At 38.5% G+C, this 26,962-nt stretch overlaps 1 protein-coding gene across 27 annotated transcripts in view; it reads right to left on the bottom strand.

Annotated features, from left to right (window-relative positions):
• The window catches only part of Trip12 (thyroid hormone receptor interactor 12), a 130,951-nt gene that overhangs the window by 69,256 nt on the left and 34,733 nt on the right, over window positions 1-26,962 (bottom strand). For 19 of the 27 annotated variants that reach the window (XM_070015271.1, XM_070015288.1, XM_070015290.1 and 16 more), the window contains exons 3-6: window positions 26,303-26,428; window positions 24,383-25,185; window positions 7,910-8,015; window positions 2,957-3,093 (exon numbers count right to left, since the gene is read on the bottom strand). In XM_070015271.1, coding sequence (XP_069871372.1) covers window positions 2,957-3,093; window positions 7,910-8,015; window positions 24,383-25,185; window positions 26,303-26,428 — 1,172 coding nt within the window. The remainder of the gene's footprint in view (window positions 1-2,956; window positions 3,094-7,909; window positions 8,016-24,382; window positions 25,186-26,302; window positions 26,429-26,962) is intronic. The other 8 variants (XM_070015323.1, XM_070015367.1, XM_070015389.1 and 5 more) reach the window with 2 other exon arrangements.

The raw sequence follows: 26,962 nt of genomic DNA, 5'->3' as shown, positions 1-26,962 counted from the left end.
ACAACCTTTTACATAAAAGATAAAATGCTATGAAGTTTATAGAATGAGATTTTAACTATCAAGAAATTGTTAAAAAGCTTTTAGATGCAAAGCACAGGAGGCAATAGAAGATTTCTTGCCTTCCCTATCTTTTCCTCTTCCCCTCCCTCCTCAACATGTCACAAAACTTTGAACTAATGTCAACAGCATGGTTACTAGAATATATACCTTACTAGAGTAATTATACTTTACTATGGGTTTCATTATCAGGTAATATGGTCATTATGGTACTAAACAAAGGAAAGTACAGAAGAGTTTATAAAACAAGGTTGCTTTCTATTATCTGATCTCAATTATTTCTTGGGAAATTATAGAGATTTTCAATCTAAAATTGTCAGATCAACATCTATTTTTTTCTTAACATTTCACTATTTTGAAGGGAGTATTCTACCAACTATAGAAGCTCAAAGAATAGGATTACTCAACATGGTGGTCAAAGTCACTTCCACAAGTCTAAGCTCTATGCCCTACATTAATTTAGACATTTCTTAATTTACAAATAAACTAAAACATATTATTCTGAAGAACTTAAAACTCCATAAATAAGCAAAATAGAGGAATTCCTATACCTAACAAGCCATGTGCCCTACAAATATACTAAATTTTGTGTTTATCTAATACTAATAAGTCACATGTATTCCCCCCCCCCCGCCCTCCCCCCAGTCATGGGGCTTGAACTCTGGGTCTGGACACTGTCCCTCACTTCTTCAGCACAAGGCGAGCACTCTACCACTTGAGCCACAGCACCACTTCCGGTTTTTCTGGTAGTTAAATTGAGATAAGAGACTCACAGACTTTCCTGCCCGGGCTGGCTTTGATCTCAGCCTCTGGAGTAGCTAGGATTACAGGAGTGAGCCTGTACCTGGCAGTCACACATATTTTTAATTACCAGTCACAACATATAAACTAGGAAAATACCTATATTATATTGTGTTTAGGAAAGCAATCTGACTAGACTAATTCCCTTGAATTTTATTTGCTTGAGATAAAAAATTCTTGCTTCCATACCCTCAATTCTAGCTTCCAATTATCTCCACATGAATTAAACATTCCCAATTATATTTATATGAATTAAATACCCTTATAACCCTAAGAAAACATAGGTATTATAAATTTGTACTAAGACCTAGATTTAAATGTCACAAATCCATTCTAGCTTAGAAACCTGGGCAAGTTTAACCAATTGTGTCTCTGTTAATTCCTATTTTTAAAATGGCAACAAAACCCTTACCCTAACAGGTTTTGAATGTTAAAATGAGAATTATGTGTCAAGTGTTAAATACTGTATTTGCAGTAAAGTATATGTCAGCCACTGTTAATTGCTCCAGAGTCTACTGTAAAACATTCAGCAAAACCTTTCTGTCACCCATTTGGGAACTGTCTTTCTTCCACATTCAGTCTTGAAATTAATAGACTGAGAAATAATGTACAAGACTGGAAAGAATAGAATGTGGGTCATGACACACAGGCTTTGGTGAATTTCACACAAAATGGCCTATATTCTTTTAAGTATTTACCAATTAATATTCAATGAAATTATTCTAGGAAAAAAACAGAATGGGACTGCAAAGTTCTCTCCCAACAGAAAAGCTGCTCTAAGGTTTTATCTTTCTTGCTGTTGTTTCTAATGTATTTATAATATAGTGTGTGATTTTTTTTTGTTTCTTTTGTATGTTCTTCCCCCGTGGTACAATCCGTTTTCACTGTATTTGATTCTGGTGCCCTGCATCTTGTATATACATTTTTCTAATTTGGGGAAGGGAAGGGAAATAACAAAATGCTGAAATAAGGATATAGGCTGACCCACTGTAACAAGACTATGCTAAAAATGAACTTTACAACTTGGGGGTGGAGGGGAGGAGTTAAGGAAAGGAGGTGTTGGGGAGGTGGGGAGGGAAGGGATGGTAGGGGAAAAAAAAGGAGGAGGTAACAATGCTCCATAAGAAATGTACTTATTATCTTACTCACGTAACTGTAACCTCTCTACGGTATCTTTACAATAAAAAAATATATATACTAAAAAAAGTTGCTTTAAATTGAACATACAACTTATCATATGAACTGGAAAAGAGTAGAGATCCTTAAAAAAATTAACAAAAACAAGGACCAATGCTAAGCTGGACAGTATGGTAAGAACAGCAGTGAGCTCCAGAACCTTTCTGGCAATCTATGAGATGACCAATCACAACTGTTAAGAAAAACTATAGCACATATTCTACTACTAAATCAAAGTATATAAAATTGCTTTGTTCAGTTAAATTTGCCACCATCTAGACTCATGTACAGTAATCCTGATTTAAGGGACTCATACTTATGTCCATAATAATTGTAAAAGTTTTAATTTAAACTTTTGTATCTATTATTAAAAAGAAAATCAACTTTAAAGTATGTTTTCAATCTCACTAGCTACAGTTTAAATAAAGTTTTGTTTCACAGTAACTGTTTTGGCAATGGTATTGCATACGTATTTAAAGCTGAAGGGAGGAAATCTCTATCAATTCTGTTACTCTAAACTAGCAAGAATATAAGATATCCATAAAAATGTAAACAGTATTATGAAAATAGCTTAGATGAACCAAATACTACTTTAGAACTTTGAAAACAATTAAAATTCATGCTTGTGCAATAATTCACACCTTATCCTTACCTTTCATTACGAACTTAATTCAAAGAATTAACTGGCAACTACTGTATGCACGTGTCAGTATGAAAAAGATTAAATCAAAAGGAATTTACCCTTTTCTATAAGGTCAGAATTTAAAATAAAGAAAAATGAATATACTCAAATACTAAACAAGTAAGGTAAGACAAAACCAAACAAAAACTTATTTGGTGGTTAACACCTAGATTATTTTTGATCCCAACACCTCATCATAGACATAGAAATGCATTTTAGGGCTAAGAAGTATCAATCTACCTGCAGCTCCTTGGGGAGCTTCATCTGTTCTGGCAGCTGAAGAATTCACTGTCTCCTGATTGCTTTCAGGGTCTGCCATTTTCTCCTGCCGACGAGCCTCAGCTGCTCCTCTCTTGCCCAGGCCAGAGCCTCGCCGACTGCAACAGAAAAATGTCATCACAGACAGGCTTACCAAGGCACTAGGAGCAATGTATAGACAACACAAAGCTCAAATTCATAGAGCACAAAGCCAGTTTCTTCTCCTTTTTAAATAAAAATTGTTGTAGAAAATCTCTCTGCTTAACAACTAAGACTTTGTATATGTAAAATTCTTCCAAGTTATAGTGTATTCACAACACATACTTTTGTGTTTCTGGAAGATATTGGTTGTCATTCTAACAAATTATCTTAAAACAACAAAGGAGAAAAATAACTCCTCTTGATTAGAAATATTCAGCTAACTAAAATAGAGCCCCATCTGCATGCTAAAAATGACTATGACTTTGAGGTCTCATGGATCAATAGCCAAGCTCCAATGGCTCATGCCTGTTATCCTAGCTACTTAGGAGACTGAAATCTGATGATTGTGGTTCAAAACCAGCTCAGGCAGAAAAGTCCAAACTGTCATCTCCAATTAACCACCAAAAAGCCATGGAACTATGGCTCAAGTTGCAGAGTGCTAGCCTTGAGCAAAAAAGTTCAAGGACAGTGTCCAGACTTTAAGTAGAAGCCTCAGGACAATGAAGGAAGGAAGGGAGGGAGGGAAAGAAAGAAAGAAAGAAAGAAAGAAAGAAAGAAAGAAAGAAAGAAAGAAAGAAAGAAAGAAAGAAAGAAAGAAAGAAAGAAAGAAAGAAAGAAAGAAAGAAAGAAAGAAAGAAAGAAAGGAAGGAAGGAAGGAAGAAAGAAAGAGAGGAAGAAAGGAAGAAAGAGGAAGAAAGGAAGAAAGAAAAAGAAAGGAAGGAAGGAAGGAAGGAAATAGAGAGGGGGAGGACGGAGGGAAAAAAAGTGTGTGTAGACACAGACAGACACAGACACACACACACACAAGCTTGCAATATACAGACACTGACAATTGGAGAAGAAAATCAGGACAACCACGCTCATTTTCCATGTCCAAGAATAACTGAACTATTCCAAACCAACTATCTTAACAATGAATAATAACACAGATGTATGAAATAAAGAATTAACGACTAGCTGGTGCTGAGATCTGAGGATCATGGTTCAAAAGCCAACCCAGGCAGTAAAACCCAGTCCATAAAACCCAGTCCATAAAACTCTTTATTGCCAATTAAAACACATAGACAAATGCACCAGAAGTGGAGCTGTGATCTGACAAATGGTTGGATGCCAGAGGACAAGAAAGAAGTGGAAGTTAGTCTTGACTTCAACTTTGAGGTCTAATGAAATAAGATCAATTAAAAAAAAAGTTGGGAGACAGAGAAAGATAGTTTTGAATATGATTTTGAGCTACTATGTAATGCTCTGATAAAAATAAACATTTCACTTGAAATGAACATTTATTTAATCAGAATGTGTAAGGGTAGACCTCTAAGTGAACACTAACAAGAAGTGTCAAAACAATACTAGTTGTGGCTCAAGAGGTAGAATGCTAACCTTGAGCAACAACTCAGGGGCAGCAACAATACCCTGAGTTTCAGCCCCAGGACTGACACTTAAAAAAAAAAGGAATGACTTAATTTTCATATACAGACAACATTTAGAAAGACTTTTATTCAGGATAAAGACACAATAAAATATGGTAAACAGAATAACCAGTTTTCATGAAGCAAATTACATTTCATTGGTGATAATTTTAATAACTGGTAAGCAAATCAGGCAGAAAAAGATGTCCTGTTGTAACCTGAAAGTGTTTAAAAAGTTTTCCAAAATACTTTAAGAATTGCAAACAGATAATAAAAAAAAATGCGATTTTTTCTTTTTTTGATTGTGGGGCTTGAACTCAGGGCCTACACAATATCCCTGAGCTCTTTATCACAAGACTAGCACCCTACCACTTTGAGCCTCAACTCCACTTCCAGTTTTTGGAGATGGAGTCTCATGGACTTTCCTGTCCCACTAGTTTTGAACCATGATCCTCAGATCTCAGCCTCCTGAGTAACTAGGATCAAAGGTATGAGCCACCAGCACCTAGCCTAATAAAATAGTTCATGATTAGGGATGAGAATGTGTCTTAGTGGTAGAATGCTTGCCTACTATGCATGAAGACCTGGGTTCAATTCCTCAGTACCACATACACAGAAAAGTCTAGAAGTGGTGATATGGTTCAAGTAGTAGAGTGCTAGCCTGGAGCAAAAGAAGCTCAATGACATTGCCCAGGCCTTGAGTTCAAACCCCAGGACCTAAATTCAAGCCCCAAGTCTGGCAAAAAAAAGAAGTTTATGACTAGTTTTTAAAAAAAACTACAACAAAATTAGTTGTTCCTTCATGAAGGATAAAAAAGCAAGCAGTCATAATGGACATATAAATGAAGGTCTTACTTATGCTTTCATAAATAGTGAAGAATGCTCCCTCAACAGAGTTGGTTAAATCATTCACAAGTTAAGAGCTTACTCAAATCTCAATTTTACCAAATTACAAATTAGGAAGGTTCTAACTGCCCCAACATCTCACTTGGACACAAGGTTGAATATTAGACACACAGGGATGCTGACATCCAAGTGTTAAATACAACTTGAATTTAATGCTCAAATAATTCCATCAAGTTTTTTGTTTTTTGTTTCCCTCTCATGAAGATTTCTGATGAAGAGCACATCACTCCAGCTGAGAACTAGATAGCTGTGCATAGAATGGCCGTGTGTGCTAGAAGTAGTTTTACATGTATTAAGTGGTCATGTGTTGAAGGATCAAAGAAAATGAAAGAATTGTAACACTATATATTTACCTGGCTTTGCTTACAGCTTAAAGTTAATTGCAACCATAGTGAATTAAGTTTTTGTATCAGTCTATACACCTTTCATAAGATTCAAAATTCAGACTACATCTCTGAATAAGTAATTTTCAGAAATCCTTACCAAAGGATTGCTAAGAAACAAAACAAAAAGGAATTCTGCATCCACTCTGGTCCTGCCTCCCTCTTTTCCCTATGTAATCTGGCTCGACGAGTCCCTCTCTCTTTTTCTCTTCTTCCTTCCTCTCTGTTTCCACACCCCTCTATCTTGTGTGGAGCCGCAGTTTGCTCTCCCAATAAACTCTTTTCTGCTTGAAGAAAAAAAAAAAAAAAAAAGGAATACTAGTCTAGATATCATAAATAATCTGAATAACTGGAAAGTAAGTGTAGGAGCTGAGGATATTCAGTGGTAGAGCACAGATTAGTATGCATAAAGTTCTAGGTTCAATCTCCAGCACCAAAAAAAGAAAAAAGAAAAGAAAAAAGAAAAACAAGGATTTATAATGGAGCAAGGATACATTTCTTATGACTAATGCATGGTCTTTCTTTAGGTCATTATTGTGTCACTGCTGAAAACAGAAAGAACAGTTTACCTTGAAAAACCAAATGTACTAAAGCCTTTTACCCAAGTTAGAACAGGGGGGAAAAAAAAAAGATTATCCTATCACTTGTACTTAGCAGAAGAAACAAGCAAACTACATATAGGGAGATGGAGGAAAGAGACAGTAAAAGAGGCAACAGAAAGGGTGAGATTGATTGGAACACACTATAAAAATGTGTGGAAATGTATCAATGAAATTCTCTTCCATATAACTAATATAGGCTAATTTTAAAAAAAAGAATAAAAAAGAAATCTTACACTTATAAAAGAGGGAGAATTCACATTTGGCTTTTGGATAATTAACAGAATAAATACACTTAGCAAACTGTTCAAGCCTGAAATTCTGAGAGGAAATTGTAATAGAAAGACTTCTGTTAAACCTAAGACTTTCAACCATTCAATCAAAGTATATGAATCATACCCTTTACCACATACCAAAGGTAGGGGACATTCTGAAAATGAGTTCCACAGCAACTGAGAGAAATAAAAATTGGAGATGTAAGAGAACACACATTGCCCACAGTTTTTCTGGACGTGTGTTATAAAGAAAATTAACTGTGTTTTCTTCCCTTAGCCATTAAACTTAGTAACATATGCCAACACGTTCAGAAACTAATTAGGCAATATGAAAGCCACTCAAGCAGGCATCCCTTTTGATTCATTAATCACACCACTGGGAAATTTAGCTACCTTTAAAACAATGTAAAGATGCTCATTAGAGATGAATTTGGCAAATTAGAACTCTGCAAACAATCAAATATCCAAATACTTCCTAGCAATAACTCTAGAAAATGGTGTAGTAAAAGAGGAAAAAGTAGAGAATGACAGTGTCGTCAAAAATAAAATAATAACTAAGTGAGCTGAAGGAATGTCATGGCTCAAATATTAAAGAACTTGACTGGCAAGCACAAGACTCTCAGTTCAAGCCTTAGGGTAGATGAGGATAAATAATAAATAACACGATGCCAACTTAGTAAAAACCTAACTAAATACTGGGGGACAAGAAGAATTCACAAAAATACACTAGTGATCTTAGATGTATTTACTCAAATCACTATCAGGCCAAGTATGGTAGTACACACTTGTAATACCAGCACTCAGGAAGCTGAGGCAAAAGGACAATGAGCTTGAGAACAACTTGGGCTACATAGTGTGACAATGTCACACACACACAAAAACTTACAAAAATGTGCACACAAGCAGAATATTAAAAAGTGGAGAGTGAGTGAAAAAGTGCAGCAGCGGGAACCATCAGCTGCACTGGACATTGAGGAAGATGAACCAAGCAACAATGGGTGAAGATAGGGAGGGAGGAAAAGAGAGAAGAAGTAGGGAACAGCCCATACTAAGAAAAAGGAAAAAAAGGCACTTATCACTCAACATATGTAAAGGTAACCCTGCTGAATATCATCTCTAAAACAATTTCAAGAAAAAAAAAAGTAAAACATAAGCTGAAACGTACCTGGTACTAGCACAGGAGCCCGTGGTCTTTTGGCGTGTGCTCCTCCTCAAACTGGGGAGCTCAGCAGGTGGTGACTCACTGCGCTTCTTGGTAGATTTTCTTAAACCTATTTGTGAGAATTATGAAAGTCAAATTTTATAAAAAATAACATCATGACTTACAATTCATAAAATTTTTTCAATAACCCATTTGATTTAAAAAGTTCACAAAACATCTTCTTGCCTCTCCAACAGTATTGCTAAATGTATTTCCATAGTTTTTTACTTACCTACTCATGGAAACTTAGGTTTCTATCTCTTCTCCACTAGATTACCAAAGTCAAGAGATTTCTAGATTGCCTGTAACCCTCAGGAGGCTGAGATCTGAGGATTACAGTTCAAAACCTGAGCAGCAAAGTCTGTGACCAGAGAACCAGAAGTGACGCTACAGCACAAAACGGTAGGGCATGAAAAAGCTCACAGTAGAGCATGAAAAAGCTCAGGAACAGTGCTCAGGCCCTGAGTTCAAGCCCCAAGACAAATCCCCTCCCCCAAAATAAACAAAGTACAATTTTACACTTTGTCTTATTACAGTTAAGCTGACCACCAAAGGTATCAAGAAAACAAAAATAATTTATGCCACCCTATGGGTAAAAAATTTATATACTTTAGCTAAATGTCACACGAATGTGACATTTTTGTATTTGGAGACTTTTGAATAACTTACATTTGCCTCAGCAGCTTTTTTTTTTTTGTGTTACAGTATTAATGACTATCTCAAGTTGAGTGATTATAATCGAGCAGTCAAACACAGTTCACATGTTTCTCTTGGAGTCATCTAATGCCTTCAGCATCTTAATAGAGTTTAAAACAATATAGCAACTATGTATTATTATTTTATCAACAACAGAGAAGTCATGATAACAATCATTCATTCACAACCCATTCTATACAGTATTAGAACACAATTGGCATACTGGATGGGAATCTTATTATTCAACAAGAACTTCTGGTGAAGTCTTTGAAATCAAGTATGGCACTATCTTAAGTGGAAACGAACTTTTCCAGAGATCAACTACACACTTTAGATCTACTGTGTTTTTCCATAAATGTAATTCTTTACTATTAATTTTTTAAAGGTATCTTTATTGGTCCCACTTTGTCAAAAGTACTAATAAAGGTCTGGGAGAATAGTGGTAAAAAGCATTACTAAATTCTTGAGTTTTTAAGACTCTTCTAGTTCATTCAACTTGGGATGATCATTAATACCATAACGCACCAAAAAAAAAAAAAAAAAAAAAAAAAGGTACTGAGGGAAATCCAAGTTATTCTCCAAGTTCAAAAATCTACAATCAGGGGCTGGGAAGTGGCTCAGTGGTAGAGTGCTTGCCTCGCATGCATGAGGCCCTGGGTTCGATTTCTCAGCACCACATAAGTAGAAAGAGCCGGAAGTGGCGCTGTGGCTCAAGTGGTGGAGCGCTAGCCTTGAGCTGAAGAGCTGAAGGACAGCGCCCAGGCCCAGAGTTCAGGCCCCACGACCAACAAAAAACAAAACAAAACAAAACAAAACAAAATCTACAATCAGACAGGCATTATCATTTAGAAATCCAATGTAAACCTTGTGGATCTATTGCCAAAAATAAATTTGGTCTCAAAAGTGCTGACTCCATTGAAAAGCATCAAACTAGGAGTGTCTTAATTTTTTTTCAGGTTGATTTTCAACCTAATTTTACCAGAATTATTGTGATCACACATTTATACCTGATGTCCTATTCTATTCCATCTTTGCCCTTCCACACACACACTGGTCACCTGAGAGACAGAAAATGTGCACAGTTCAATAGAACTAGCACAATGTGTTCATACTGTTTTATATACTTGATGTACTTATAAAAGTAATCTTTCAGAAAATGTTACACTAATTTTCTCTCACACATAAGACTAAATAACTTAAAAAATGTATTTGGGGGGAGGGGCAGGTTCCCATCCATCAAAACACCATTCATTATAAATCACTTCAAAAACCCTCGTTTTTGTCAATAATGCCACTTTAGTGCACTAATTCTAAAGTATCTTTATACATATAGTAATGACCAGAATACACATATTTTAATCCATGTAATAATAATTAAAATATGCAAAAGAATGTATTTTGAGGTATGCTTTTCTGTTTTTTGCAATTCAATGGTTAAACTCAGGCACTGAAGTTAGGGACTTACCTTAGCTAGGCAGGTGTTCTAGCATTTGAGCCATGTCTCCACCATTTTTGCTTTACATTTCAGATTGTTTCTAACAGTAGGCCTCAACCACAATTATCCCACTCCTATAGCTCTAACAGCTGGGATCATATACATGTGCCACTATCCATAGGTGCCTCACACTATATTGCTTGGCTTACATGTTCATGGCTGCTACCCTACCACTAAAGAGCCATGTTTCTAGTTTGCTTTTTGTTTTTGTCTTCGTTTTTTTTGTCGGTCATGGGGCTTGAACTCAGGGCTTGGGGGCTATCCCTCAGCTCTTCAGCTCAAGGCAGATGCTCTACCGCTTGAGCCACAGCACCACTTCTGGTTTTCTAGTGGTTTAGTGGAGATAAGAGTCTCACTGACTTTTCTGCCTGGGCTGGCTTTGAACCATAATCCTCAGATCTCAGCTTCCTCAGTAGCTAGGATTACAGGTGTGAGCCACCAGCGCCCGGCTTCTAGTTTGTTGGGGGTTTTTTTGCTGCTTAACTGAAGTCTCTGGGACTTTTCTGCCTAGGATGACTTCAAGCTGTGATTCTTCATATCTCAATCTCTTGAGTAATTAGAATTACATGCCTAAACCATTGGCATAGGCACAGGTCTCACTACATTTTTGCCTGGGCTGCTCTTGAAAGAAAACCCACATCTCCAAACTTAAGTAACATCACACCTGGCAATGATGGCATATACTTTCAATCCAACTTTTTACACTTCTACTATTCATATCCTTAGACTTCAACATATAAATACAATTTATATGATGTTCAATAAGTCTGACAAATGTTTTCACCCACTTAACAAGCATCATAAGATATAGCATTTTCACTTTATGAAGTTCTTTCATGTGATCACTATATATAAATAGACACAAACTACACATAAATGGAAACAAAAGAGGTTGGCAATGCTTATTTCAGAAAAAGACATTATGTTGACCACTGTAAAAATAGACAATCATTATGCAGTGATAAAAAGGTTTCATTTCCTCTGTATATCTTTGTACTTTATAACAGTAAATTTTTTTTTCAAAAAAGTTCAATTGGCCAAGCATGTAATAGTAATTTAAATATACAGTGAGTAACCCAAAGTGCTAACAGATCTGAAGACAAGTACAGAATGATAGTAGAGCAAATTTCAAAACGTAACATTTCATCAAGATTTGTCTTTTCAATTCCCAGTATTGTCATTGAGACATTGTTATTGAGACAATGACAATACTGAGAGGGGCTGGGAATGTGGCTTAGCGGTATTGTGCTAGCCTTGTGCAAAAGCAGCTCAGGGACAGTGCCCACGCCCTAAGTTGAAGCCCCAGGACTGACAAAAAAAACAATAAAGACTTGTCTAATGGACATTAACGGACAGATAAAGAAAATGCAGTCAACAGAAGCAGATTCCAGTCTTCTCATTGAAAACACTCCAGAACAAATTACATATTAGGCCACAAAACAAGTTTTGTATTCACCTATTTAAAACTAAAATCCTATCCTATCTCTGACTATAATATCTGACTATAATAACTCTGACTATAAAGGCATGAAATCTGGAAAACTAAAATTGCCGGGTGTGGTGGCACACTCCTAGTATCTTATACTTAGGAGGCCACAGCAGGAAGACTGAAGAGTTTGAGACAAGCCTCAAATACACCAAAAACAAAAGCAGGGTAAATTAAGCAATATTCTTCTGAACATGTGCCGTCAAAACATAACAAAATTGAAACACAGCTTGAGACAAATAAAAATGGAAATAAAAACTTATGGTTTGCAGTGAAGGTAATTCTAAGGAAGTTTACAGCAACAAAAGTCTACATGAAAAACAAAAAAAGAAGAGATATATAGCTTAGTGGTTGAACACTTGCCTTGAGTACATAAAACCCTAAATTCCATCCTCAGCACCACAAATGAAGCAGATATAAACAATAAAAAGTTTAACTTCAAGAAACTAGAACAAGTCCAAAGTAGTAAGAAGAATGAAATAATGATCAAAGTGTGCACACATACACAGAGAACTAGAATTACACATTAAAAAAAAAAAGTCTTGGGGCTGGGAATGTGGCTTAGTGGTAGAGTGCTTGCCTACCATGCATGAAGCCCTGGGTTCAATTTCTTAGTACCACATAGAAAATACGAAGTGGTGTTATGGCTCAAGTGGTAGAGCACTAGCCTGGAGCAAAAGAAGCTCAGTGACAGTGCCCAGGCCCTGAGTTCAAGCCCCAGGACTGGCCAAGAAAAAAAGAAAAAAGAAAAAAAGAAAAGCAAGGAAAAAAGGGAAGGAAGAAGGTGTAAGAGCTGGTACAAACAGTTCCAATTATTAAAAAACACTGGAAGGGCTGGGAATGTGGCTTAGTGGTATAGTACTAGCCTTGAGCAAAACAAGCTCAGAACAGTGCCCAGACCCTGAGTTCAAGCCCCAGTACTAACAACAACAACAACAAAAAGAAAGAAAAAAAATGGGTTTTAGATGCTACACTGACAGAAAAGCAGCTAAACTATAGAAGACAGATGACCAAATAAAGAGAATATACTACTCTATGAAACAGAAATACAAAAGATCTTATAACTAAAAGATCCTACAAGGGCTGGGAAGGTGGCTCAGTGTAGAGCACTTGCCTTGCATGCATAAAGCCCTGGGTTCGATTCCTCAGCACCACATAAGCAAAAAGAAAAAAAGCCAGAAGTAGCGCTGTGGCTCAAGTGGTAGAGCGCTAGCCATGAGCTGAAGAGCTGAGGGACAGCACCCAGGCCCAGAGTTCAGGCCCCACGACCTACAACTAAAAATTACACAGATCAAGGCTGGCAATATAATGTGGCTTAGTAGTAGAGTGCTTGCCTAACACACATAAAATCCTCAGTACCAAATACACAGATAAAAGCCAGAAGTGGCACTATGGCTCAAGTGGTAGTATATTAGCCTTGAGCAGGCCTGTCAGCTGGGTGCCCGTGGCTCCCGCCTGCAATCCTAGCTACTCAGGAGGCTGAGATCTAAGGATCATGCTTAAAAGCCAGCCCAAGCAGGAAAGTCCATGAGACTCTTATCTCCAATTAGCCACAAGAAAGCTGGAAGTGGCACTGTGGCTCACAGAGGTAGAGCACTACCCTTAGGCAAAAGAGCTCAGAGACAGCACCCAGGCCCTGAGTTCAAGCCCCACAAGTGACCGAAACAAAACAATTTTCCTCCCCACTCTGCAATACAATTATGATATGATAGACAATATTGGATATATGTCCTTCCTTCCAAATCAACAGGACCATTTTATGAGACGTCAGTTTTTATATAATGAATGGTAACTCTTATTTATGACTTTGTGAGTAGAGAAATAATTTTAAAATTGTAAGATAAAATTGAAAATGTGTAGGGGCTGGGAAGGTAGCTCAGTGGTAGAGTGCTTGCCTTGCATGCATGAGGCCCTGGGTTCGATTCCTCAGCACCACATAAGCAGAAAAAGCCGGAAGTGGCGCTGTGGCTCAAGTGGTAGAGCGCTAGCCTGGAGCTGAAGAGCTGAGGGACAGCACCCAGACCCTGAGTTCAGGCCACATGACCAGAAAAAAAAAAACTGAAAATGTGTAGTATTAGATCATCTCTGTCTAACACTGGATAGCCATTCTCAAATTTTTATTAGAAAATGCCAAAAATAGGAAATGTTGAACATTATAATGATTATTAGTCAAGTTGATCAGTCATTTTGAACTGGAAAAAAAAACCTTTTTTATTAAAAACAAAAAAAAAAGACCATCTACTTGTGAGTGGAACTCATGACTGACCGAAGTATTCCAAACCTCTCCAATTAACATTCAACCACCATCCTCTTCACCATAGTGACTCCCTTCAAGAATAGGTGTATGGTACAAGGAAAACAGAGTCTTTTTAATAGATTGACATAATAAACAGACAGTGTCACTGGTGCTTTAGAATGGGAGGAGGTGACATAGGGCACAAGGTTTTAGACTGATAGGGATCTTCATCTGATCTCATGACTCAACCCAAGCCTGATGATTACATCCATTACCCTCCATGAGTACCTCCATGTGAACGCTTAGATCCATCCATCCTGAAATTAGACAAGCTCTTGGCTTCAAAAGCCAGCTTCATTTTCCTTTCCTCCCTTTCCATTTAAGTTTGGTTGGATAAATAGCACCTATATCCCAAAAAAAATCTGATTGTAAGTCACTACGGTATTCATTTTTGTCCAGAATAGGTAACAATGAAATGCAGTTTGTGGGCCAAATCCAGCTGACAATGGTTTTATACAACTGAACAGTTTTTGTGTGTGTGAATGTGTGCAAGCCAAGCCTGGACACACTCCTTTAGCTTTTTTGCTTAAGGCTGTCACTCTACCATTTGAGCCATACCTCACTTACAGCTTTTGATGGTTAATTGAAGGTATAGTCAAATAAGACTTTCCTGCCCAGGATGGCTTCAAATAGTGATCCTCAGATCTTAGCTTCATGAGCAGCTATAATGATAGGCATGAGCCACCAGAGAGAGCTTCAACAGAAGAATGTAACTTTGGCCAGTCAGTAAAGTCTAAAATATTTAGTATATGGTCTTTTACACAACACATTGACCTGTACTTTGATAATAGGAAAGGATCTGGGGCTGGGATGTAGCTCAGTGGTCCTGGGCTCGATCCCCAGGAGACGGGACAGGAAGGGAAGAAAAGAAAAGGAGAGGAGAGGAGAGGAGAGGAGAGGGGAGGAGAGGGGAGGAGAGGAGAGGAGAGGAGAGGAGAGGAGAGGAGAGGGGAGGGGAGGGGAGGGGAGAGGAGAGGAGAGGAGGGGTAAGGAGAGGAGAGGATCTGATCTTCTAAAACTGTTTCATGTTTTTGGAAAGTTTACCTCAAGAATGAGATGCACAAACCAGGGGTTTGTGCCTATAATTGTAGCTGCTAAGGAGGCTGAGATCTGAAGACGGTGATCTGAATACAGCCTGGTCAGACAAATTGGACTCTTACCTCTAAATAGTAACAAGAAATGGTGGGTGGCTCAAGTGGTAGAGTGCCAGCCTTGAGTCAAAAAATAAAGAGTACTGAAAATGTATAGAAATACTGATATAAGTATTTTTATAATAACAGAGAAACCAGCCAGGTGCTGGTGCTTCATACCTGTAATCCTAGCTACTCAGGAGGCTGAGATCTGAGGATTGCAGTTTGAAGCTATCCCAGGCAGGAAAGTCTGTGAGACTCTTATCTCCAATAAACTACTCAGAAAAAGCCAAAGAGGCAAAGTGGCTCAAGTGGAAGAGTGCTAGCTTTGAGAACAAAGAGGCTCAAGGATGCCCAGGCCTTGAGTTCAAGCCCCAAGACTGGCAAAAAAAAAAAAGAAAAAGAAAAGAAAGAAACTAAAAAGGAGCTAAATCTCCAATAAAAATGCTCAAGCAGTACAGTAATAAAAACAACAGGAACAGAGTTATTAATGAGATGCAAACAAATGGACATTTTTACATGGCTGGTAAGAATGTAAACTCCTATTTTTGTGGGAAATTTCTAACTTTAATATTTCAAAAGAACACCACCAATGAACAAAAATATAGAATGTGTTATCTATATATATTTTTTGGGGGGGGTCCAGTTGTGGGGCCTGAACTCTGGGCCTGGGCGCTGTCCCTTAGCTCTTCAGCTCAAGGCTAGCGCTCTACCACTTGAGCCACAGCACCACTTCTGTTTTTTTTTTTTTCTTTTTGCTTATGTGGTGCTGAGGAATCGAACCCAGGGCCTCAGGCATGCAAGGCAAGCACTCTACCACTGAGCCACCTTCCCAGCCCCCTCTATATTTTTTTTTAATCTACAAGAGCAATGTTAATGCCTATCAGTAGGGAATGGGCTACAGTACTGTAGCCACTAAAAATGGTATTTTATAGGGTGTTGGTCCAAGGGTAACTCGGTGACAGAACATCTGTTTAGTTGTGTGCTGGATGGTTCTAGATTCAAGCTCCAGCATCATAAACACAACTCATGTAACTGACAAGTCTGGGCAGGAAAAGTCTGTGGGAGATAAAGCACTTTTGTTTCTTTCCATATATACTATCTCATTCTATCACTGTGAAGCATAGTCACAAATGAAGTATTTGAAAAGCAATGTCTATTGTTGCATATAAGAGTACATGGATATAAAAATAAACATCTGGAATACAACACATGCTTGTTCTTTTGTTCCCTCAAGAACTTTACTAAAATAGCATTACAAGCCAAGACCAGTGACTTAGACCTATAATCCTAGGTACTTTTTGAGAGGCTGAGGTCTGAGTATCAGTTTGAAGCAAGCCAAGCAGACAAAATAAAGAGATTCTCATCTCCAATTAACCACCCAAAAGTCCTTAGTATAACTGTGCCTCAAATGGTAGAATGCCAGCTTTGAGCTAACATACTAAGGGACAGCTCCCAGGTCAAGTTCAAGCCCCAGTATTATACACACTCATAGAACACAATGTAAAAACTGTTTATAAATTGTGTGCATATGTGGCACATATGCGCGCGCACACACACACATGCACAAAGGCATTACAAGAATTTGAAAAATAAATCTACAAAGATGGAAGCATGGAAAGACTACAATTACAACAGTTTTACAAAGTGAAAGACAAAAGCTACTAAAACTAGAAAGCTGAAAATAGAAAACTGAGGTAAGTACCAACTAGATAAAGCTTTGATGACCCCAAAAAGCTCAGGAACTAATATTATTAAGTATTTCTGGGGCAACTTTGGAGTTAAAACTGAGGATTAAGGGCTGGGAAGGTGGCTCAGTGGTAGAGCACTTGCCTTGCATGCATGAGGCCCTGGGTTCGATTCCCTGGCACCACATAAGCAAAAAGAAAAAAGCCAGAAGTGGAGCTGTGGCTCAAGTCTACGGTAGAGCGCTAGCCTTGAGCTGAAGAACTAAGGGACAGAGTCCAAGCACAGAGTTCAGGCCCCACAACCAGACCCAAAAAAAACCAACTGAGGATTAATTTACAGGCTGCTGCTGAAACAATCATATTCCCAGGACCCCCTCCCACTTGTACAAATGTTCAACTGTTTGTGAATGGATCCAGAAAAACACAGGGCCAAAAAACAACATCAACATCAACAACAACAACAACAACAACAAAAGGGCCATTAGTCCTTACAAAGTATACTGAAATTACTGATTAAGTACTCAGTTACAAATAGCTGTATTATACCAAAAATATACAGGTAACCACGAGGATGAAATGTCAATAGAACATGGAACACATATACCCCACTTCCCTCCTAACATTCTTTCAGCTCAGGGCTCAGAATTTTGATAAGCCTTTACTTTGAGGCAGGAGTTTAATCTAAAATGACAGATGAAGTGTCAGAACAAAACAAATCAGATCACTAAGCACAGAAATTATACTTTCAGTCTCACCTTAGAAAAGTTGCTTATTTAAAACACTCAATACTCCTCCACATTTATCCCAAATCATGTGACAAAAGGACTATGTAAGCAAAGAAACCAAAATAGTCAAGAAATAAATGCATCCAGAAGTCAAAAACAGGATTAAAACAAAAACAAAAAAGTCAGGTAACGGGGTGGCTAACAATGTGTTTAATTCTATCTACTCTAGAGGATCATCATTTTTGAAGCCAAGTCAGGTAGGAAAATAACCAACCAACCAATAAACAAACAAACAAACAAAAAAACAGGCTGAAAGTATACCTCAAATGGTAGGGTACCAGTTGGGCAAGTAGAAAATTGGGAAAGAGACATCAAGAAAAGAGGAAGCCTTTGGGATAAAGTGTCATAAAATTGTGACATGGACAAGGCCCTGAATCCAACCCACAATATTACAGAAAAAAAAAATCATTGTATTTTTCTTGGTACATTTTTAGTATTTTCTATATTTTCCTTCCTGTTTAAGTAACTAACATTGTAGAATCAGAGCTGTAATCCTAGATACTAAGGAGGCTGAGCTCTATGGATAGCGGTTCAAAGCCAGCCTGAGCAGAAAGTCCCTGAAACTCATCTCCAGTAAACCATCAGAAAACCGTAAGTGGCCCTGTGGCTCAAGTGGTAGAGCACTCACCTTGAGCTGAAGAACTCAGGGACAGCACCCAGGCCCCCCATGACCAACCAAAAAAATAAATAAAGAAAGAAAAAGAAATAATACAGAAAGAAAGAATACAGGCAAGAATATAAAACTTTCACTTTTTAACATATAAATTCAATAAAATGTGATTTGGGTAGGTTCTTATTTTGACTTAAGTTACACAAAACCTAACACTGTCATTTATAATTGACTCCTTTCCTCTTTCCCCTGTACTGGGGTTTAAACTCAGGGTTTGTGATTGCTAGGCAGGCATTCCTAAATGTAGGCTATGCCACTAGTCCTTTTTTACACTGGTTGTTTTTTAGCTAGGGCTTTGCTTCCAATCAGGTGTGCACTTAAGACTACAATCCATCTATTTTAGGCTTTCCAGCAAAACTGGGATAACAGGCATGCACCAACCACAACAGTTAGCTTCTTCCGCTGGGATGGAGTTCATCAGACTTTTCTACTCAGGTTGGCCCAGAACCACAATCCTCCCTGGATCTTCAGCCACCCACTAATCTAGGATGGCATGCACAAGCCACTGTGTCAACCCATTGATGGGAAAGGATCTCATCTATATACCTGACCTGGTCTGGACTCAAACCACAATCCTCCTAATCTGCCTTCCAAACTGCACAATTATAACTGCAGTGTACTCCAATTAATTTTCTAAAGCTTCAAAGATATTCATTCTTTGTACAACTTTTTTTGGGGTACTGACCCTGGAGCTTGAACTCAAGAGCCTAGACACTGTCTCTGAACTTTTTTTTCAAGATTAGAACACTACAATTTGAGCTACAGCTTTACTTCTGACTTTGGTTTTTTGGAGATAAGAATCTCTGCAGACTTCCCTGACCAGGTTGGCTTCCAACGGTGATCCTTCAATCTTAGCTTCCTGAGTAGCTAGGATTACAAGCGTAAGCCTCAACTTGTGCAATTTTTTAGTTTGTTTTGTTGATTGTGGGGCTTGAATTCTGGGCCTGGGCCTTGTCCTTGAGCTCTTCAGCTCAAGGCGAGTGCTCTACCACTTGATCCACAGCGCCACTTGTGCAATTTTTTAAGTTTGGAAAATAAAGAATATTCACTATCAGTGGTTTTTAAAAATGGATACATACTGAAACCAAAATGCCTCATTATATCCAAGCCATTTCCTTTTAAGTTTTCTGCCCAACACTTCATAAGGCTTGGAAAAAAAAAACAAAACCCAATAGGGATGACCCTACAAGAGGCAAGTAAGTGAAAACAGTTGGCAAACTAAATTCCTCTTATCTGCTCAATTCATTTTTATTTCCTCTCTCCCTCAATGCTAAGATGCAAACTACCATGTAAAGAGTCATAATCCAAACGGAATCACCTCCCCAGATTTAGCATCTGCCAGGTTCTTTTCTAGTTCAAATAATGGCCAGAAGCTCATATGTGCAAATCACCAGGCATGTGAAACTCAAGATGAAGATGGTAACTACTACTGCTGTGTCATTAATGCTCATGATGTCCACTTTAAATGACAAGAATAAATTTAGAGCTAAAATGGACACAAACTAGAATATCTTAAGATAGTTCTACAAATAATTCTAATTACTCAGATTTTGATCAAAAAATATTTTTTCTGGGGGCTGGGAAGGTGGCTCAGTGGTAGAGCACTTGCCTTGCATGCTCAAGGCCCTGGGTTCGATTCCTCAGCACCACATAAATAAAAAGCCGGAAGTGGCGCTGTGACTCAAGTGGTAGAGCGCTAGCCTTGAGCTGAAGAGCTGAGGGACAGTGCCCAGGCCCAGAGTTCAGGCCCCATGACCGGACCCAAAAAAAAAAAAATTTCTGTATGTTATCACCCGGTATTCAACACTAAAATTACTACAACTTCTTTTAAATGTTTACCTTTAGCAGGGAGCCAGTGGCTCACACCTATAATCCTAGCTACTCAGGAGGCTAAGATCTGAGGATCATGCATGGTTCAAAGCCACCCGGGGAAGGAAAGTCCCTGACATTCTTATCTCCAATTAACCAACAGAAAACTGAAGTGGTGCTGTGGCTCAGGGACAACACCCACACCCAGAGTTCAAGTCCAAGTCCGATGACCAAAAAAAAAAAAAAAAAAACCTTTAAGCTGGATGTTACAAGCCTAGCAACTCAGGAGGCTGAGATCTGAAGATCACAGTTTGAAGCCATCCTAGACAGAAAAGTCCCTAATACTCAGCTTCAATAAAGTAACAACCACAAAAGAAAAAGCCGAAGTGGAGCTGTGGCTCAAGTAGTAGATTGCTAGCATGAAGTGCAAGAAGCCAAGCACCGGTGGCTCAAGCCTGTAATCCTAGCTACTCCAGAGGCTGAGATCTGAGGACCTCAGTTCAAAGCCAGCCCGGGCAGGAAAGTCTGTGAGACTCTTATCTCCAATAAACCACTAGAAAACCGGAAGTGGCGCTGTGGATCAAGCTGTAGAGCACTTGCCTTGAGCTGAACAGTGCAGGGACAGCACCCAAAGCCCGAGACCAACAAAAATAAATAAATAAAAATTAAAAATAAAAAGAAGCTCAAGAGACAGTGCCCAGAAACCTTCCCAGTCATAATGCTACATTCATAGTTTTAAATTTATACCAAATATAATAGGGGGAAAAAAAGTCTGTTACTAAGTTAAACAGCACATTGGTACTATAATAATTACCTAATATACATTAGACCAATTATCAGGTAACACTCTCCTTTCAAGACCAAATGACACAAAGACTTCTGTTGGAGTCTTTTTGATGACTTGCAGTTGGTAACAACAATCCTACAGGAAGTCTATCATTAAAGTAGTTGTTTCACTCACTCTCTTACCACACTACTTCCTCATGAGGAACCTGTTCACTGGGTATGGAACAGCTGCTGAAGCAGCAAACTAGAAAAGGTCTTTCTGCTTAAGTGTCCTGACTAAACATGTCATATCACTTTCCAAAGTAGGCCACTAGCCTATGGGACACTACTTTTAACAGTTGGCCAAATAAATTAATCCACTAGATTAAGCAGAGGTTACTGTATACCTCCCAAGAGCTTTCTGTATACTAACACACACCTCGTATCTCCTTGAATATTAAACCAAAGAATAATTTCCTTTACTATCGCACTCTTCTTCTACTAACCAATCTTTACCTGAAGAATCTTATTGCCAATTGATTAGCATATCTGAATCCTGAAAGTGGGTCATTCAAGAAATACATATCCAATCAATCCATTTTGTGACCAGATGTAGAGCACATTTAATAAAATGTTCATGGTTCTGTAACATTGGTAGAACTCTGGAAGTCACTCCCTACCAAGGAAATCCCATCAATTAGCCATTGGAAAGGAATTTTACTTTTAAAAGCCAGTTTATGTAAATAGCTGATCTCTGAGATGAGTCAAGTCATGACATCAAATACTATCTGTTATCTCTCTGCTGTGGTAACAGACAGAAAGCTGTTCTAGTGAATGAATTCCAAGAATTTAATGTAAACTCACTCCAATGCACTAACAGATAACATAGCTAGTAAGTGGGCACACTCACATGGAAATACATAGGTTTTTACTTCACTTTAAAAAAAAAAGGAGGGCTAGGAATGTGGTTTTGTGCCAGAGTGCTTGCCTAGCATGTATTAAGCCCTGCGTTCGATTCCTCAGTACCACATAAACAAAAAAAGCTGGAAATGGTGCTGTGGCTCAAGTGGTAGAGTGCTAGCTTTGAGCAAAAGAAGCTCAGGAACAGTACCCTGGCCCTGAGTTCAAGCCCCAGGACTGTAAAAAAAAAAAAAAAAAAAAAAAAAAGAAGCTGGATGCCGGTGGCTCACACCTGTAATCCTAGCTACTCAGGAGGCTGAGATCTGAGGATCATGGTTCAAAAGCCAGCCTGGGCAAGAAAGTCTATGGGACTCATCTCCAATTGGCTCAAGTGGTACAGTGCGCTAGCCTTGAGCAAAAAAGCTCAAGGACAGCACCCAGGCCCAGAGTTCAAGCACCAAGACGAACAACAACAACAACAACAACAAAAAAAAAAAAAAAAAACAGGAAGGGACTAGGTGGTGAACACTCTACCTGGGTTGAATTCCTCAGTACCATATAAATAGAAAAGGCTGGAAGTAGCATTGTGACTCAAGTGGTAGAGTGCTAGCCTTGAGCAAAAAGAAGCTCAGGAACAGGACCCAGGTCCTGAGTTTAAGCCCCAGGACTTGCCAAAAAGAAAAAAGAAAAAAAAAGGTGGGGAGGAGGAGAAGGTGCAAGAGCTGGTACAAGCAGTTCCAACTGTCAAGAAACCTTGGCAGGATAAAAAGACAATTAATAGGGTCTGCTTCTTCCTCTACCCCACAGAACCTGTTAAACTCAGGGGTCTTCCCCTTGGCTCAGCTAGCACTCTAGAACTTAAACCATACCTCCAGACTTGCTTTTTACTATTTTGGAGATGGATTCTGACTTTTCTCCCTAGTTAGCTTCAAACTATGATCCTGTGGATCTCATCCTCAGCAGTTAAAGATTACAGGCCTGAGCCACTAACATATAGCTTGTAGTCCTTTTTTAACCTGGCCCATTTCCTTTTCATGTCAATATACCAATCAAGAAAATTCATTACCTGGGACTGGGAAGGTGGCTCAGTGGTAGAGCACTTGCCTTGTATGCCTGAGGCCCTGGGTTTGATTCCTCAGCACCACATAAGCAAAAAGAAAAAAGCAGGAAGTGGCGCTGTGGCTCAAGTGGTAGAGCGCTAGCCTTGAGCTGAAGACTTAAGACTTTAGAGGAGTAGTTCTTGTTTAATGTACCAAATAGAACAAAGTTCTACAAGCTAAAAGATGTATACATTCACAATCACCTTATGGTACACATTTAATATAATATAGGGAAGGGCCTATTGCTCAGTGATTGAGCTACTACTGTCCAGCAAGTACCAGGTCCTGAGTTTAAACCCTAGGACCACCAGAAAAAAGAAAAAGAAAAACCCAAGCACACACAAACCCCACAGATATTTAATATTACTTTTCAATATTCCTGTCAGGGGTTAATAATACTTAACAAACAAAAGTAATTATACTACTAAGTATGCTAAACAGAGCTAGCCATTTTGATTCATTATTAGGTTAGGCTGATTCATTATGAACTAAATTAGAATACTAGTAGACACTATGTAAAATCTTCCAATAACAAGAAAATGTTCTATTCTCATCAAAATGTACATCTGTAAAACTATAATCTTGTAAGAGGACTCAAAAGGGATAATTATGATCAAAAATTTATTGAGCCAGGCATGGTGGTACAAGTCTGTAATCTCACCACTGAGGAGGCTGAAGCATGAAAATCAAGAATTTGAGGCCAGCTTTAAACCATTCATGGGAAGGGAAGAGAAGGGTTGGCAAACAAAAAACTTCCATGATTAAATAGTAAATGCTTATTAATTTTTTAAAAGCTAAATGCTTTTTCAAAATATTTTATTTCTTTTTGGATTTTTTTCAATTAAAAAAAAAAAGCTGAGTGTCAGTGCTAATCCTACTCAGGAAGCTGTGATCTGATCTGTGATCAGGCAGGAAAGCCCTTGAGACTCTTAACCCCAACTCACTACTAAAAGCCAAAAATGGCACTGTGGCTCGAAGTGGTAGTGGGTAGAGCACTAGCCTTGAGAACAAAAGCTTGGAACAGTCCATGACCTGAGTTCAAGCCCTAGGACCAGCGCACAGGCACGGGCGCACGCGCATGCAAACACACGCACGCATGCACACACAATCCCTTATGTCTCTCCATACAACTAAATACAGAGTGGGGCTGTGGGTCAAAGAAGTAGAGTGCTAACATTGAGTGAAACAGTTGGGGCTAGGCCCTGAGTTCAAGCCCCATAACTGACCCCCACAAAGGAAAATATTTGCTGGGCCCTGAGGCTAAGATCTAAGATCTCAGTTTGAAGCCAGGCTCAGCAGAAAAGTCCCTATAAGACTCTTATCTCCAATTAATTACTCAAAAATGGGAAGTAGAGCTGTGGCTCAAAGTGATAGTTCCCTAGTCTCGAGCAAAAGAGGGACAGCACACAGGCCCAAGTTTATGCCCTATAACCATCCCCCCACCCCCACCCCCACAAAACCCTACCAAAAGCTAAATACAGAGTCTATTCGGTTATTGTTACACACAGATACAATAATGAATCTCTAACTGGCTCAGATAAAAAAAACAAAACTAGAAAGCACCAATCTGAACAACAAAGATTTTCTTTCAAGAAAAAGGTCATTTGAGAAACTTACTTGCTAACTTGGCCTGTAATCCAGAAGGTCCAGGTTTTGATGTCTCTGACTTAGAAGACCCTGGAAGAGACAGTTTTGTTTTAGGAAGGCTAACTTTAGGGCTGAAACGAGCAGCCCAATCAAATTTTGAAGAGCCACCAGTTTTACTCTGTTCCTTTTCCCTGCTACTTCTTCTGGGACTAGGACTGGATGCTGAACGGGAACGTCTGGCCTTGCTCTGGTCTTTTCCTTGCTTCACCCTGGCACCTGGAGGTATGGTGGAAGAGGCTGAGGCTACAGCAGAAGATGATGAGGAAGTTGAGGCAGCAGAGGAAGAATCAGTGATGGTGCTACACCCAGCTTTGGCTGAGGTGGCAGATTTTGAAGCCAGCTTGGTAGGTTTTGCAGATCTCTCTTCGGCACCAGTTGATTCGAACCCAGAGCCACTCTTTAGACAAGAACTCTCTGTCCTCTTTCTTTTCTGACTCCGTGAACTACCAGAGGCCCCACTCTTTCTGGTGTGAGCCTTGCTTGTTGATGGTGATTGTGCAGATTTCAGTTGTTGTTCCTGGTCTAAATGTCTCTTCTTTGACTTACTATGTGGCTTATTTGTTTCTGAGGGAGACTCAATATGCTGAAGTGCTTTGGGTTTTTTCGCAGAGCTAGGAGAATTGGTCCTGTTGTAGTCTGGACTAGCACTGCGTTTCACTCCTCGAGAATTGTCTTTCTTAGGCACCTGCCCCGTTTTTTGCCTTCCTGAAGTATTGGCTCTGTCTGGATCCTCTGGTTGTGGAACTATGACAGCAGATGATGAACTGCAGCTTCTAAGAGGTTAGATAAGAAAAGAGTTAGCAGCAGCCTATCATTGAGTAAATGTCATGTAATACTCATTTCTTAAATGCCTGGGAATAGGACTTTAAAAAAGGGAAGGAGGGGGGCATATTCCCAGTAAGTCTATTATTTAAAAAACTGGTGAGTGGCTCATGTGGCAAGAGAGTGCCTAGTATGAGGCTGGGTTCAAACCTGACCACCACCCAAAACACAAACAAACAAAAAAACCAGGAAACCAAACAGAAATTCTAAATGGATTAAATTTCAAAGGAAAAGTGTTTTGAGAAGTAAATATTTGATTGGAATCTGAGGGTACTCTGTTGCCCCAAAATTACTAACACTTCTAATCATAAATTTTAATAATTAAAATTACAAGGAATTCTTAGTGGTTCAGACCAGTGGAAACTATAGAGCCACCTGCTGGTAGCTCACACCTGTAATCCTAGCCTATTTAGGAGGCTGAGATCTGAGATCTGAGCCAGCCTGGGGAGGAAAGTCCATGACACTGAGTCTTTGATTCTTATCTCCAATTAACCACCAGAAAACCGGAAGTGGAGCTGGTCAAAGTGATAGAGCGCTAGCCTTGAGCAATGGAGCTCAAGCCCAAGTTCCAGCCCTACAACCAACCAACCAACCACCACCAACAACAACAAAAATCCTAGAATATTGCTGCTCTATTCACAAAGACAATTGCTTTGCCAAAGCTAGGAAATAAACATTAACAAATACACTTCCCAAAAGATCATCTTAAAATCTATCTTTGTTAACACTATGAAATCTTCAGTGATATTCCTTTTTAAAAACACATACCAATCGGAACTTAAGAACCATTGCTCTGAACCATGGCTCTGAAAATAAAAACTAAAGGACAGCATTTTTAGATGCCTATAACAGTTTTTAAGTATAGAGAACCTCAAGTAAACATACATAGTCTAGGACATGTTGCACTGATTATCACTGAAAAAAAATGATAAAAGTATTAATCATAAAAAGTATACTTCGGAAAATGAAAACGTAGCACTAAGATAATCTTGAAAGCTTTAATATTAAGCAATGATTGGAATGCAACTAAGTCTGCCTTGAAAATGTATAAGCAATGTGAAAATTTACCTTTTAGAAAGGTGTCCCCTTGACAGTTCAGAAGTAGTATTAGACTGCACTTTGGGTGCCTTAGAATTAGATTTTCTACTCTCAGGAGGGCTATATCCCTTATGTTTTGCCTGCCCTAAATGTGACCTGTCAGCAGAAAATCAAAACAGAAATCTATCAGGACACTGAGATGCAAATAAAATACTGAAAATGAAATAATTTTACATTTTAAAAAGTGCTCTCAATTTGTCATTACTAGCCTACTCTTCCTCTAAGTACTCATAAAATTATTATTCTATCGAACAATCTACAAAATATATCAGCTCTAAAAAACAGCAATTCCCTCTATAGACAATGGTAAAGATTTCTTAACAGTTGTCCTAATTGCATGAAATTATGTTTACTTAAGGAATAATGAATTTCCCAAACATTAAAATACCATACATCTTTATAAAAAATAATCTACAGATACTTTTAAATAGAGTGTGCTACTGCACAGTGGGATGACTAGATAATAGTTTATTGTATATTCTAAAATCCTACCAATTTTGAGTTTCCCATAAGGAAATCAGGTGTGTTAACCAGATTTAAACATTACACAATGTGTACATATATCAAAACATCAAATACTCCACATATTTGTGCAATTTTTATTTATCATTTAAACTTACAATTACAGTA

Source organism: Dipodomys merriami, unplaced genomic scaffold (genome assembly GCF_024711535.1).
Source record: "Dipodomys merriami isolate MVZ:Mamm:240054 unplaced genomic scaffold, mDipMer1.0.p SCAF_1, whole genome shotgun sequence".
NCBI lineage: Eukaryota > Metazoa > Chordata > Mammalia > Rodentia > Heteromyidae > Dipodomys > Dipodomys merriami.
This window is presented reverse-complemented; position numbering and strand designations above follow the sequence as displayed.